At 46.1% G+C, this 14999-nt stretch overlaps 1 protein-coding gene across 2 annotated transcripts in view; it reads right to left on the bottom strand.

The window, feature by feature from the left end:
- Positions 1-14662, bottom strand: part of MX1 (MX dynamin like GTPase 1) — a 28746-nt gene extending 14084 nt beyond the window's left edge. The window contains exons 1-8 of one of the 2 annotated variants that reach the window (XM_054578558.1): positions 14527-14662; positions 12660-12786; positions 7836-8028; positions 6690-6827; positions 5773-5927; positions 4957-5095; positions 4055-4253; positions 1603-1681 (exon numbers count right to left, since the gene is read on the bottom strand). In XM_054578558.1, coding sequence (XP_054434533.1) covers positions 1603-1681; positions 4055-4253; positions 4957-5095; positions 5773-5927; positions 6690-6827; positions 7836-8028; positions 12660-12764 — 1008 coding nt within the window. In that variant the 5' untranslated portion in view covers positions 12765-12786; positions 14527-14662. The remainder of the gene's footprint in view (positions 1-1602; positions 1682-4054; positions 4254-4956; positions 5096-5772; positions 5928-6689; positions 6828-7835; positions 8029-12659; positions 12787-14526) is intronic. The other variant, XM_054578567.1, reaches the window with a different exon arrangement.
- Between the last annotated feature and the right edge of the window lie 337 nt (positions 14663-14999).

Here is a 14999-nt window from a genome sequence, read left to right as displayed (position 1 = left end):
ATACATAAATACGAACAGGGAATGAAGAGAAGGTTTCAGGTCGCCTTCTGCAAGGTGCAGGGCAGCTGAACAGTACATTTGACTTCCTGGCTTCCTCTAGAAAGATTTTCCAGGAGAGAGAGCATTGTGCCCCCCCCCCCCCCCCCCCCCCCCAGGCCTGCTCGCTCTCCTGCTCCTGTGCCAAGAGCCGCAGAGCCACGCTGAGAAGACCATGCTGCATGGTTCCTGGGCTTTGTAAAAGCAACGCAAGGAACAATTCCTTTCCTGATCCACTAACACGAACTCTGCAGGGAGGTTAGAGAGAGCCACTTGTCTAGCGGGTTCTGAAAAAGTTGCAGTTGCAACGATTTGAGATTCAGCAACTTTCATGTTGTTGTTTAGAGATGAAAAGCTATCAGGGACTTTTGACACTAATAATATGGCTGATTGCATGTGCTGGCTCCGTCTTCCACTGCAAACATCTGAAAACACTGGCTCACATGTCACAAGCACCCCTTGAAATGTGTCAGTGAGCTGGTAGGTCTATAATAGACACTCAGAAGCCAAAGCTAGCTGACAGTGGGCACCTGCAAACACGAGAGGAAAACCAGATTGAGCCTCAAGGGCGTTTGTAGGGGAGAAAACTTGAGCTCCGTGCTCAGAGCCTGACTTGGTGCCGAAGTAAAGGAGAAATCCTCATGGGCTGGCTCCAGGTGAGAATTGAATGTGCGAGCGCTTTCTCTCTACACAAAGCTGGGACCCCAACAGCTAGGCCATGACAGTAAGGTAGGCACAGTTCTGCCCGCCAGCCTGTCTTGTGGACTGCATGCAATGCCCAAACTCTGGGGCCAGGCAGAGAGGAAAGGAAGATCTCCATGGCCAAGCCCGCCCTCAAACAGGCTTGCTACCCAAATTCACGCTTGCTGAATGGCCCCCAAAACCTCAAGCTAAAAAACTAAAGTGGTTCAAGCTGGAAGCCCCACCAAGGGTCTGAAGAAGCAAACGCTGCCTCTCCCTGAAGAAACCCCATTTGAATGCGGGCTTCCATAAACACCCACAGGTAAAGTTCCAAGAGAGGCAGGCTCACAGTCAGAAGGCCAGCCCGAGACAACGTGGGTGATGGCCAGCAGGACCCAGCACATGATGCTGGAATCATCAAGTTCAAGATACAATAGAAATATGTGTGAAGACATATTTTAAAAGGACTGAAAATGTGAAAAAGCAAGAGGCTGTCCAGACAGATTGGAAAAGAACCAGAAAAGTTTAAGACACGAAACACGATCATTACAATTACCAATACATGGCAATGGTGGTTAGTGAGGAGAAAGGAAGAGTTAGTGCAATGCTGAGAAGATTTTGATTTTGAATTCAGCTAAGTGGATACAGTCTGTTAGCATCCTGCTTAATGTGTGGTCCTTTGACAAGAACCCCAACACTACCCGGGTCCCCCTCTCCAGCCATGGAGGATTTCAGGCTGCACTCCACACCCACTGAACCTAACCTGGGTCTGCACAAAGGTCCCCAGGAATTCCATGTGCACAATGACATTGCAGCCGTCACCACAGTGCAGCTTTGTGTCAGTAGGGTTCTACCCAGAGAACTGACAGTTCTCCGCGTACTTACAGCAATGTGTTCGATGAGCTCAGTGGTCAGTTTTTCCGCCAGGCAGGGCACCGTGGCCCTTCCCTCCTCCAGGAGATCCCTACAAGAGGAGAGAACACGCATGTCCATCCTGGTGTAGCCACGAGATGCCAGTCAGCTTTGTGCTGCTGGGGAAGTCACAGCAAATCTACCAGCTTCCAAATGGACAGAATGTCTTGCAGCTGGGACCCCACCAATGTTCAGAACCGGGTCGTATAGAATCATGACTGCATTTTAGTAAATTTGGATCATTCAAAACTGGTATAGAACATCCTGTTCCAGCTGATATGTTCAGTGTGTCTTTACAAAAATACTGTCACCTATTGTTAAGTTTTCATCACATACACACACCCTCTTGTGTGTATGACATGTATTGGGTTGGCCAAAAAGTTCGTTTAGTTTTTCCATACGATGGCTCTAGTAGCACTTAGTTGTCTTTTAACTTCATCTGAAACAATTTTGTTAGATTGTGTTGCGACAGCTGTCCTATACATTTCAAATGCATATATATGCATTTGAAAAAAAAGTAAAAATTGGTGCATTTTTGTGCAGTGTATGGAGAAGGTGCTGTGACTGACTGAATGTGTCAAAAGTGGTTTGTGAAGTTTCTTGGTACTACTGACATTTTGGCCAAATAATTCCTTGCTGTGAGGCTGTCTTATACATCGGAAGATGTTTAGCAGCACCCCTGGCTTCTACCCACTAGAAGCCAACAGCGGGAGATAGCTGACATACTCAAAATGTCCAAATTAATAAAGTTGTTGGTGAAAATGAAAAATGTGTCTTTTAGTTAACAGAAAAAACTAATTGGACTTTTTGGCCAACCCAATATAAGTATATATCATGCATATCGGTATAGGGCTTCATAAAAATATTTTGACCCATATTTGCCTAGGCGTGCGGAGGAACACTGAACCAGGGACATCCTTCCCCAAGACAGGACTGAAACCAAGGCTGGTTGGAGGAAGGGGCCAAGCCCTGCTCTCGCTCAATCCGAATCGATGTGCCCAGGGTGCGGTATGACAGGGCTTTAATGTCAAAAACTTTTTAGGATAAAAAGGCAGGGAAACAGGAGTTGACAGGCCTATTTGTGAGATTACACACAAATGTAAGTTTCACTTTCCACACCTGTCACTTTGTCTACTGATTGTAAAATACACATGATGTCGAATTTACCATCTTAACTATTGCTAAGTGCATAGTCCGGGGGAACCAAGCCCATTCACACTGTGGTGCAGCCATCCCCACCTTCCATCTCCAGAGTTTTCCATTTTCCCAAACTGAAACTCTGCCCCCCTTAAACACGAAGCCCCGACTCCCACCCCCAGCCCCTGGCACCCACCCTTGTACACTCTGTCTCTACAACTGCGATCATTCTAGGGACCTGATAAAAAGCATAGTTTTGTCTTTGTGTGACCAGCTTATTTCACTGAGGATGACGTCCCCACAGCTCATCCAAGCCGTAGTGGGTGTCAGAATGTCCTTCCTGTTTAAGGCTAATATTCCATCATATGGATGGGCCACCTTTTGTTTATTTAGTCATCCATCGATAGACTCTTGAGTTGTTTTGGTGACTAGTGCTGCTGTGCACAGCGGTGTACAAGTGTCTGTTCACACACCTGTCCATCCTGAACAAGACCTCTCCACAGGCTTCTGGGAGAACTGACTGTAATAGTCCCACCTGCAGGCTCCACCTGCATACACGTGTGCGCACACAAGGGGCCTCAACATTCCACAAGCACCTTTTTGTTGACATCTTACTGGCCTGGTACCAAAGTGCCTTACAGAGGTTGCGCTGTCTAGCTGCAGGGGAGAGAGCCAGGCACCGCCTTTCCTGGCAACTCTGCATCTTCCCAGTATATTAAACCTAACCAATTTATCAGTCTTTCCCTTTTAAAAAAAAATTGCCTTTGGCATTAGGGATAGAAAGATCTTTATCCTAGATTCTAAACTCTAAGCTTCAACAGATATTTATTTTGATGTAACGTGTTAAGTAAGTGCATGATTCTATTTTTTCCTCCAAATAGTAAACAATTTTTTCAATGCCACCGATGAATAATCAAACTGATGTAGCTCATGGATTTCAAATGCCACACTTATCACATATCACATACATGGATCTGGGTCTGTTTCTGGGTTTTCTAGTCTCTTCCTATTCTATTGTATTTATGTTTTTATTCTGGCTCCAGCACCATACTGTTCAAGTCATTGTAGTGAGTTTGCTCTTTAAATTTGACTTTTTAAAAGTTATTTTTTTTGCCATGCATGTGAATTCTTCCAGCCTTCCTCCAGGCAAATCCCATAGTCATTGTCAAGAAACAAACCCACTCATACACAGACCGCAGTTACCTGCTTCTGGAAAGCAGCAGTTTTCCCAGGGAGGACAAAGGTCCTTAGTCTGGGTTTGACCTTGGGAATACAGAGCCAGGCGTACCTGAAATATGGATGGTCCTTGAAGAACGCCCTCTCTTTAAACAGAGCCTCGGACAGGCTCAGCTGGTTCTGGATGTCCTGTTGACCCCGGCACTTGACGATCATGTAGCCCTTCTTCAGGTGGTAGATGAGGTTTCGTGCCACGTCAACTATCTTGTCTTCGGTGCCTTTGTCCACCAGGTCGGGCTTTGTCAGGATTCCTGCAAACCAGAGCCTTTCGCTTAGTGGACACTCACAGCCTCACTGGAGTGAGCAGTGGACAGCTTACTCCCCTGGGGGAGAAGAGTCTCCTGACTATGTCTCCCCCCTGGCCTTGCTGGAGGGCAAACAAGAGGGCTTGCAGAACCTAGATGCAAGGCGCAGAGCTTTCCCTCTTCTCCATCTGAAACTCTGTCCCCATTAAACACTAACTTCCCATTTTCTCTCTGTCAACCAGCCCCTGGTACCCACCATTCTCCTCTCTGTCTCTATGAATATGACTCCTCTAGGGACCTAATACATGTGGTATTTGTCTTTTTGTATCTGGCTTATTTCACTTTGCAAAATGTCTTCAAAGCTACCCATGCTTTGGCATGTGTCATAATGTCCTTCCTTTCTTTTTTTCCACCTCAAGTTCACTGTTAAGTGACATAATCACTTTCTGGTTTTTCCCCATCCCCTGAGCTCATCATGCCTTTTATAAGCAGACAGACAAGGGCTATGAGCCAACCTGTGGCCAACAAGGGTCAATCTGACCTATATCATCCAGTCTCTGTGGGCATGGGACCTGACATCTTAGCAGTTCGCATCTGCTAGGTCAGACCCTCCACCCTGCGTGTGTGCCAACAAACACCCATTTGGATTCAAGGGACACATTTCCTCTATCTGACCACCTACCATTTTTAGGTTCTTTCTTCTTCTTACCTATGGTCCTGTCTCCCTCGGGGTCCACCTCTTGAGCCATGCTCAGCGCCTCTGTGGTGGTGATGTCCACATTACAGGGGACTACCACCAGGTTGATGGTCTCTTCCTTTATGATGTACTTCTCAATAAGTCTCCTAATCTGTAAAAAAAAAAAAAAAAATGAGAGTGTGGGAGTTAAGATGGGTACTAACCTTGAACTTGCTTCAGGCCCTTGGAGTCCCAGAGGCATTTCCTTTGCACACAAAATGAGCCCCCAACACAAGCCTAGGGGCACTTCCTCAGCCAGAGTTATGAGAAACTGAGCTCTTTGTGGCAGAAAGAACTCTGAGGTCAGAGAAAACCAAGGTTTTCACTCATCAACCACCTTCTAAAACCTCAGACCTGATGGTCTCAATGAAAAACAAGATGCCACAAGAACTGGCTCTTTCTTAAATCACTTATCCACATGATGAGAGTCGCTGATACGGAAATATCATTATATTGTTTCTAATGCTCTCTCTTCCCACGTAAGACTCTTTCCTAATACATGTCAGTTTATATTTGTCACAAAATGTGACTACAACCAAAAATGAGTCACTGTGCAAAACACAAAACATAGGAAATATATCTCTAGTTTTGCCTGTTTGCCTCATTCTCTCCAGAAAAGCCTCCACCTGACTTGATGGAGGAGACTGCAACCATCTTGTGCTCCAGATTCCCCACTGACACCTCCTAATAGCCACCTCTCAGCCTCAAGCCTGAATGCACCACTGCTCTAATCTAATACAGCCTCCCTTACCCCCAAGACCAAGGTCAGGATGGTGCCTGAGGTCTCACCTGATATCCAATGTCGGCCGGCTGATTGCCCACAGCCACCCTGGTGATGCCCGGAAGATCTATCAGAGTCAGATCTGGGACATGTGGGGAGCTGACTTCCAGACTAATTAGCTCAGGGCTGATCCCCATCCCTTCCCCAGCAATGATATTCTGGCCTAAAGAAGAGGAAAAGAAAAAAGAAAAACTTAGCACTTAGGACAAAAGTTACTCATTATAGTGAATCCTCTGAAAGCAACACCTCTGAACCACTTTTGTACCTTACCAAAATGATTGAAAATTACATGACAGGCAAGGAAGAAATTAGAGTCAATAAGGAAAAGTTATCTATTCATCCCAGTCACACTTAGCAGCAACTAACTGTGTCACTCCTTTGTCTGTATCAACTTCAAGTGTAGTTTCTCCCTTTGGATGTTTCAAATTGTTCAAACAATCTCTGTGGTTTATATTTACTGAGGCCTGCTACAAATCAGTTGACACAAGGATTCTGTAAACATCTATTCTGCTCCTGGAGGAAAAGAGCCACCCCAGTTCCTCTGTATCAGGTCTGTGGGGTGGGAAAGCCCTTGAGTTAAAAAAAGAAAAAAGCCCTCAATATTTTGAGACAAACTTTAAACTTTAAAATTCACATTATTCTCAGATACTTAACTTACATACAAAGCAATATATTACTGACGTCGGATTTTGTCCAAAAGCACTGGTCTTAATGAGAGAAAAGAAGAGAAAATACAAGGGAGCTGGGGTCTGCTGTACAGCAGGGAGAGAGGGGTTGGGAGAGGGAGGGAGGGAGGGAGGGCTCGTTCCCAAGGGTGCAAGGCAGACCCAGAAGGAGAGGGTGGTAGGCAGACCCTACCCACATCACATGGTTTGACCTGACATCTGAATAGGCGAGGATGAATGAATGAACACAGGGTACTTACATTTGCTGATTTCCTTTTCTACCTCTGAAGGTGCTGAAAGGTTGATCTCGATATCCTTGTAACTGATTTTGCCTCTCCACTCATCTTCATTCCTAAGTTTTCTCAGTTTCAGCACCAGGGGGCATCTTGTCACAATACCTAGGAGGCCACGTGCACATCAGTTCTACACTCGGCTCATAAATGTCCTTTGTGGGGGCCTTAGACCAGTGGGTCTCAAGTTTTATGTAACCTGGGAGACTACGCACACTGCAAACACTCGTCTCACATACTCTGATGCATGAGGTGGCCTCAGGAATGTGCACTTTGAATGTCCATCTGTGGTGATTTTTGGCTCCTTAATGCTTGAAAGCCACCAGTTGAAGCTTCTCACTTCATCCCAGTGTTTGGCCACTGGCTCGGGTAGTAAACAGCAACTGATACAAACAGCCTCCATCACCCCCCAATAGACACAGAGCTCCCACCAGGCACCCTGCTGTAACTCCTCCAAATCTCACCCATCCTCCACCTCCAGAGCATGTCAAGACCCATCTCAGGTGTGCCTGTGCCCTGTGAGCCCTCGCCGGTAGCCTTGGCCTTAGGGCTCAGAGAGCACCACTAACCAGCACGCAATCCTTCCTTCCCAGATGGAGAGTCAGCTCTTGGGAGGGGCTCAGGAGAGATGTTCAGAATTCTGGGCTGGGGACCCATGTGTATGTGCTGGAGACCTTCCACAAAGTGCAGGCTACACAAAAATGTGTAATTAGTGAGGGCTATGGACCTAACTGCGCCCCCCTCAAAATTTACATGCTGAAACGCCAACCTCCAATGTGACTGTATTTGGAGACAGGGTCCTCTTTTAAGAATGTGATTAAGGTCCAATAAGGTCATAAGGGTGGGGCCCAAACCAATATGACTGGCATGCTTATGAAAAGGGGGAAGAGACATCATGCACATATGCACAATGAGCAACAGCCAGGGGAGGACGCAGAAGATGGTCCTCTGCACAAGGAGAGATGCCTTGGGAGAAACCAAGCCTGCTGCCCCCTCCATCTTGACCTTCCAGCCTCTAGGATTGTGAGAAACAGATTTCTGTTGTTCAAGCCCCCCAGTCTGTGCTGGTTTGTTATGGCAGCTGGAGCCAATGGGTAAGAGAGGACACGTGCTCACCGCTGCCTCTGGGGAGGGCAACTCCCGACAGAGCCTCCAGCACGGAGCTCTTGCCCGAGCTCTGGTCCCCGATGACTGCGATGGCGGGCAGGGCCAGGTCCTGCTCCACGCCCAGGGCCCGCAGGGAGTCAACGAGGTCGATGCAGGGGCGCACCTTCTCCTCGTACTGGCTGCACAGGCGGTGCTCGAGCCTCTGGAGAAAGCAGAACCAGAGAATTTGGCCATGACTTGCAGGTCATGTTGCATCAAAGATGGACTACATCCACTGGCTTAACATACAGGTTATGCAAGCTACCAAAAGAGGGTGGGAAAGGAAAAGAAAAAAAATTGAAGAAATAATAGGTAATAATTTTCCAAACTTGATGAAAACTATGAACCCAAATATCCAAGATACCCGCTGAACCCCAAGCACAAGAAACATAAAGTAAATGACATCAATCTAGTCAAACTGTTCAAAATCAGCAACACTGAGAAAATGTTTAAAGCAGCCAGAGATTGGTGTTTCTTGCACAGAGGGAGAGAGATGAGATTTCAGCAGATTTCTCATCAGAAATAATGCAAGTCAGAAGACAGTGGAGCAGCACTTTCAAATACTGAATATACCTTTTAAAAATGAAGGTGAAATAAAGACTTTTCCAGACATACCAAAGGGGAACAAATCCATCCCCAGCAGAGCTGTACTATGGGAAATGTTAAATTCCTTCAAGCGGAAAGAAAATGGCACCGAATGGTGGTCTTCGTCGACACAAAGGAATCTATACCAGGAATGGTAACTACTGTCCCTTTAAAATCCCTTGAGTATATTTCAAAGATATTTGACTGTTGAACAAAAATAACAATGTATTGTGGGGTTTATGATATGGGTAAAGCTAAAATTCATGACCAAAATAGCATGAAGGCTGGGAAGGGAGACAGGAAAGCAAACTATCATAAGGTTCTCATGATAAATATGAAGTAGTATAATATCTTCCGAAGGAACACTTGATAAGTTAATGATGTTTAATATAAACATTAAGACAGTTCTTAGCGTTTCTACTTAATAAACCAACAAAGAAGATAAAATGAAATAAAAAATATTTGGTTAATTCAGAGGAAGGTAGAAAAAGAAGAAATGAACAACAGATAGGATAAATAGAAAATAAATAGCAAAATGATCTTATCAAACCCAATTATTAATATTAATAATCACAATAAATATAAATGGTCTAAATACTCCTAGAACAATTAAAATGACTTTGAAAATGAAGAACAAAGTTAGGGAGCTAAAGTACCATATTTCAATAATTGTTATAAAGCTTCAGTAACCCAACCAATGTGAAAACTGGTATAAAAATGGAGAAAGAAGTCAATAGAACAGATACATATTCCAGAAATAAACTGACACATATATGAACAACTGACAATAATGCAAGGGTGATGCAGTGCACAAAGGATAAGCTTTTCAACAAATGGTATGGTGGTAATCAAATTATCAACATGCAAAGAAAGAAAAGAACTTATATCTATATGAGGGAGGACCCCAAAATCCCCAGAATTCATTTCTAAAAAATTGTGTATTTATTCTTACACGTTTAAACTTCAGTCATCTTCCAAGTACTCTCCACTTGATACAATACACCTGTCAAGATGTTTTTTCCAGTTCTCAAAACATTTTTTTGATCTCATCAATTTTGCTGCCTTTTAGTGCTTCTGCTGTTTTTTGTTTCACCTCTTCCACATCAGCAAAATGTTCCCTTTGAGGACTTTTTTCATCCAGGGAAACAACAAAAAAGGTCCACTGGAGCGAAAGCAGGTGAATAGGGAGGGTGAGGCATGGAGGTCACGGTGTTTTTGGTCAAAAACTGCTGAACACTCAGCGCAGTGCGGGCAGGTGCAGTCATATATCACCCACCCATCACGAAATGGGCCAATGTATTGAAAGAGTCTTCAAAAAAAACTTCACCGAAGCTGAACGCAGCCTCTCACCACACCACCAGAGGGCACACTGACACAGATGGGTTCGCAGAACACTCACCTAGTAGAGGAAGCCTGTCCTACAAGGGGCCTGCCCTCCAGAAGAGAATTCTGTTTTTGGGGGGTCCCGCTCTCATGATCACACCATATATAAAAATTAACTCACAATGAATGGATCATAAATCTAAATGCAAAACTTAAAACTACAGACCTCCTAGAAGAAAACATAGGAAAAAAATCTCTGTGACTGTGGATTAGGCTATGGTTTATTAAGTATGTTTCCAAAAGCAGAATCCATCAAAGAACCAACTGATAAATTAGACTTCATCAAAATGAAAACATCAGATATTTAAAAGAGGCTCTTAAAAGAATGAAAAGACTGCTACAATGTGGAAGAGAATGTTTGCAAAGCAGGTATCCAACAAAGGACTTGTACTCAGAATGTACAAAGAACTCTTAAGACTCAACAGTGCGAAAACAACCCGATTAAGAAGTGAGAACATAATTTTGTTTAGTTTTATCTTTTCCTTTTTAATTCCTATTTTGCATATGCTTTATAATATACATAAACTTTACTACAATATTTCCTTTACATCATGGTGAGAAGACACATTTATTTTGGGGGAGACATGTCCTTGTGGTGGGGGGGCTATCCTGTATATTTTAAGAGATTTAGCAGAATCCCTGGCTTCTATTCACTATTTTCCATGAGTTGTGACAACCAAAATATCTCCAGATATTGCTATATGTTCCAAGAGACAAAACTGCCTTGGGTTGAAAACTACCGCCTTACCGAGTGCGTGAGTTCACAGCTTCACGTATGGGGCACACTGACCAAGTCCGGCGTGAGGGGTGCACACTGGCCAGGGCTCTCTCAGCCAACCTTGAACGGGGCTCCTGTGAGCCCTCCCCTCAGCCTCCTGCCCAGCCAGTTCATCCTAAATCCCTTACCTTCCCTAGCTAATCAAGTTCCTCCCTGACTGCCTCCATCCTAACCAAGTTCCTCTTAGTATTCCTCCCTCTTCTCCCTCGCCCTGCCTGCTGCCTAAAAGCTGCATTTGTTCTTGTATTCCATGTTGAGTTTGATCTCTCTCTACTTTTGCAATAGTCTTGAACAAAAATCTCCCTTGCAGTTTTTGTTTGTTCTTAACAACGTGCCATTTTTCTCTAGTAACCCCACTTGAGAAAGGTGTGGAGCACACCACACAGGGGAAGCCCGCAGTGGCCGTGCCCGAAGCCGGGGAGCCTCTGTGTTCACGAGGAGCCTCGGTATCAGCCTCCTTCTAGGTTCTTTTTGTTTTCCTTTCTTTTATTGTCCGTTCACCAGAGTGTATGAAAGATGAATAATTAGCAAACATGCATGTGCCAACCACCTGGGTTAAGAAAACACATATTCCCAGTACTGAAGACACTCACTCTACATACTGCCCCCCATCACCGTCCTCTTAGTACCCCTTCCCCCGCAGAGGGTCCTTTCACCCTGAGGCTTGTGATAACCACGTATCTGCTCTTCTTCAGAGCTATACCACCTGTCCGTCTTTCCCTAAACAATACATTGCTCATTGTTGCCTGCTTTGGAATTTACATAAATGGAATCATACTGCACCTTTCTTCTATGACTTGATTCTTTGGTTCATTATTGGTTTTTAGGTTCAGCCACCTGAATGCCTAGAAGCCTGGTTCGTTCATTTTTTACCGCTATATAGAATTCTGCCGCATGAGCACACTACAGTCTCTGTACGCATTCTATCACTCATGGGCGTCTGTGTCGGTTCTGGGGTCTGCTTATTAACAAAGCTGTTAGGAGCACAGCTCTCCAGGGGAATGTGCAAGGGTTTGCATACTGGTTCTTAAACTTTAGCACCAAGTGGAATCATCTGGAGGTCTTGTTGTAAAAAGCCCCACTCAGGGAGTTTCTGGTTCTCTGGGTCTAGGAGAGGAGCAGGTGGGGGTGTGATCGTCTGCATTTCAAACATCCAGCATCCTGGGCGATGCTGAGACTGCTGGTGTGGGGACCGCACTCTGAGAACCAAGGTCTACACCTAGAAGTAGAACTGCCAGGTCGCAAGACACACTCTGTTCACCTTGCCTGGAAGAGGGGAAGCCACTTCCAAGCAAGCGGGCGTGAGCTGTGTGAATTCTTAATTTCCTCACGGCCAGCTGGGGCCAGGCCAGAGACAGCTCTATTAGGGAGGTGGGAAGATGGGTAGACCTTTTGTTTTTCTATGTCCTTCAACATGGTTTTAAATGTTGCATAAAATATTGATAACATTGATTATGAAAAGGAAGTCAACTTGGATGAAGCTGATGATCTGTGGCTTTCAAATGTGTAACAGCAAGACAAGGAGCTTTTCTGCATTCACTCAACAGCCACATAAAGTAAACACTGTTATCGTACCCTCTAGGATCTAGAAACCTGGGCTTTTAAAGGGAGGACCAATGCCAAGATCACGCAGCTGCAAGAGACAGTGTTGGGGGTCAAATTTAGGCTGGATTCATTCCAGAAGCCAAGTTGGGTTCTCCACAAAAATATGCCTTGAATCCGGGAAAAAGAGACACTACGCGGCTACCTTGTGTGGGAATGTCACAATGACTGCCTAAAAGGTTGCAGCTGGAGACTGACTCACGACACAGACGCACGGTAACACAGGGCTCCTGGGGCCCAAAGGCCCAGGCTAATTCCTACACGAGCCAATCAGCATCTTGCCTGGTTTCCCTGCACCTCAGCTGGCATTGCCTAAGGCAGAAACATCTGCACGAGGCTGCAGGAAGTGCTCCGGGGGCGGCCAGGGGCGTCGCTATGCACAAGGGCGGCCCTGAAATGGACATGGCTCACATCGCACGGACAGTGATTTTCAGGCAGCAACTTACTGTTTCCATGTTTTTCTTGGACATATCATCACTTACAGTTGATACTTCATGATTGGCTGTAGAGGCTGAATTGGGTTCTGTCGTTTGCCCGGCAGTAGAAACCATTATCTCCCTTTATCCGTTCAGCCTAAAACCAAGCAGATCAGGATACACGCAAGTCAGAAGCCGGGTCTGCTCAATCATGGAACCGAGCCAGCTGCCCTTTACTGACTGACAAAAAATGACAGGAGGACCCCAAGGAAGCAAACGTCAGGGGAAGACAAAGGCAGCACCGCCCGCTCAGTGGTCTTCATGAATGTGCTTCCAGACCACACCCCAAAGGTTTGGTTCATTTTTTTTTTTTTTTTTAGATTCTATTTATTGATGTTTAGAGAGGAGAAGGGCGGGAGAAGGAGAGGGAGAGAAGTATCGATCAGGTGCCTCTTGTGCCCCTGACTAAATTTTCTGCATGACTCAGTAATTTTTTTTCTGATGGTCTTTGTACTTCTTTTCACTGGACTCTTCTCCAAAAGCTATGCTATCTTTCTCAGTATTTGTGCAGTTTAAAGGGCAAGGTTAAAAAAAAGGGGGGTGGGGTGGGGGCGGGGAGGAGACAGGGATGCGGTCCTTTTATTGTAAAGGAGAGAAAGGTGATCTTGAAAGGTGATCAATTTTAAAGAGTACTAGGGAATTCTGCAATCTGGAAAGTCATTCCCTAACCCCATACTTTTGGAAAAACTTGTGCTGAGTTTATAAATACATTTCCTTTCTGTTTCTCCCCCCACCCCCACACACACACCCTTTGTCCTGCTTCCCTCTTGGCTATGACACTGTCTACTCTGGGTCCTCTGGTCCTCAAGGAACAAGTGTTCAGGTCAATTACATTTACTTGTGGCTTTAGAGATGCCAAAAGGTATTACAATTTAAAAAATTCCCAATCAGTAAAAGGGAACGCCAGCCATTGGAGGGTCAGAGTTACTTTCTGCCTCCAACACATTTCACATTTGATGGTTTTGTAGTTTTTGTTTTTTTTTTGTATCCCTTTCACAAGGCTGCGGGTTAACACTTAACTCTCCATAGATCCAATGCCCGAGGGACTCCATGTTTCTCTTGTCTCCATGAGACCTACATAGTCTCAGCAACGAATGATTTTAAATATAATTACTCTGCGCCCTGCCCAGCGTGGCTCCGTGGGGTGCAGCAGGGTCGATTCCCAGTTAGGGCCCAAGCCTGGGGTGCGGGACCCGCCCAGCGACTGGGGCTCTTGGGGGAGGCAACTGATCAATGTTTCTCTCTCACATGGAAGTTTCTCTGCCTCTCTCTCTCTCTCTCTCCCACCCTTCCCCTCTCTCGAAAAATCAATAAGGATGCCTTTGGGTGAGGAAAAACAAACAAATACAATTACTGGGAGTTTTGTGTCTTTTTTCAGCATTGTCTGATCATACCTGGCCTGGCACAGGAAAGATACCCAATGAACTCTGAATCCGTGAAGACCACAGTCCCTGCCCTCAAGGAGCCTCTCTATTGCCATCCACATCAGTTCCGCGTTAATATGCCAGGACAAGAAGTACAAACTATTTTATGTAAAGTTTTTGCAGAAAAGCCGCCGGTTGGTGGAGGATGGGGGTAGGCGCGGAGGGCGTTTTTGGTCGGTCACCCAAAAGCCTCAGCAGCCTGAAGGTTTGAGGTAGAATCAAGCACGCTAAGTGCAGCCGGCAACATCGTTATTGTTATGGCTATTATTATTACTATTACCAGCCCCCGCAATGCCCACACCCCGAGAGCTTATCTCTGCAGGCCCTCTCTGAAAGCCCCCTCCCCACCCCACCCCCGCCCCGCAACCCTGCAGGCTGGAAGAGGCGCGCGGACCCGGGAGCGCGACACTCACCTTCTCCCTAGCGCTCGCAGCCAGGAGTCAGGGTGCCCGTCGCTCCGCAGCTGTATACAGCCCGTGCTCCGCCCCTCGACCACGGCCCTCCGGGGCCCGCAGGGAAACGAAACTGCTCGGTCTGGAAGCTGGGAGGGGCTGGAAGGCTCAAAAGAGAAACCTAACTGCCTGCGGTGGTCACGCCCAAAGGCGGAGGCTCCCCAGGCTTTCCAACAGTGCCCCCGGCAGCACAGCATCCACATTCCTAGGTGTTAATCCAGACCGACTGAATCAGAAACTGGCGCTGTAACCAGCACCTTGAGTTGTTCTGATGAGTCTGCTGCACTGCTGGGGAAGCGCTGCTCTGAAAGCGAGTCATCGAAAGCTGAGCGTAGCCGTGAACCTAGAGGGCGCCTTCACCCCTGGTCTCTGAACAGACGCATTGGCAGTCATTGTGGGCCTTAAATTCCTGCTGGAGGTCCACCGCCCCCCCC

Source organism: Pteronotus mesoamericanus, unplaced genomic scaffold (assembly GCF_021234165.1).
Source record: "Pteronotus mesoamericanus isolate MK-2021 breed Mesoamerican mustached bat unplaced genomic scaffold, CSHL_Meso_final contig_116, whole genome shotgun sequence".
NCBI lineage: Eukaryota > Metazoa > Chordata > Mammalia > Chiroptera > Mormoopidae > Pteronotus > Pteronotus mesoamericanus.
Note: the sequence above shows the minus strand (reverse complement) of the source record. Positions and strands in the feature narration are given on the sequence as shown.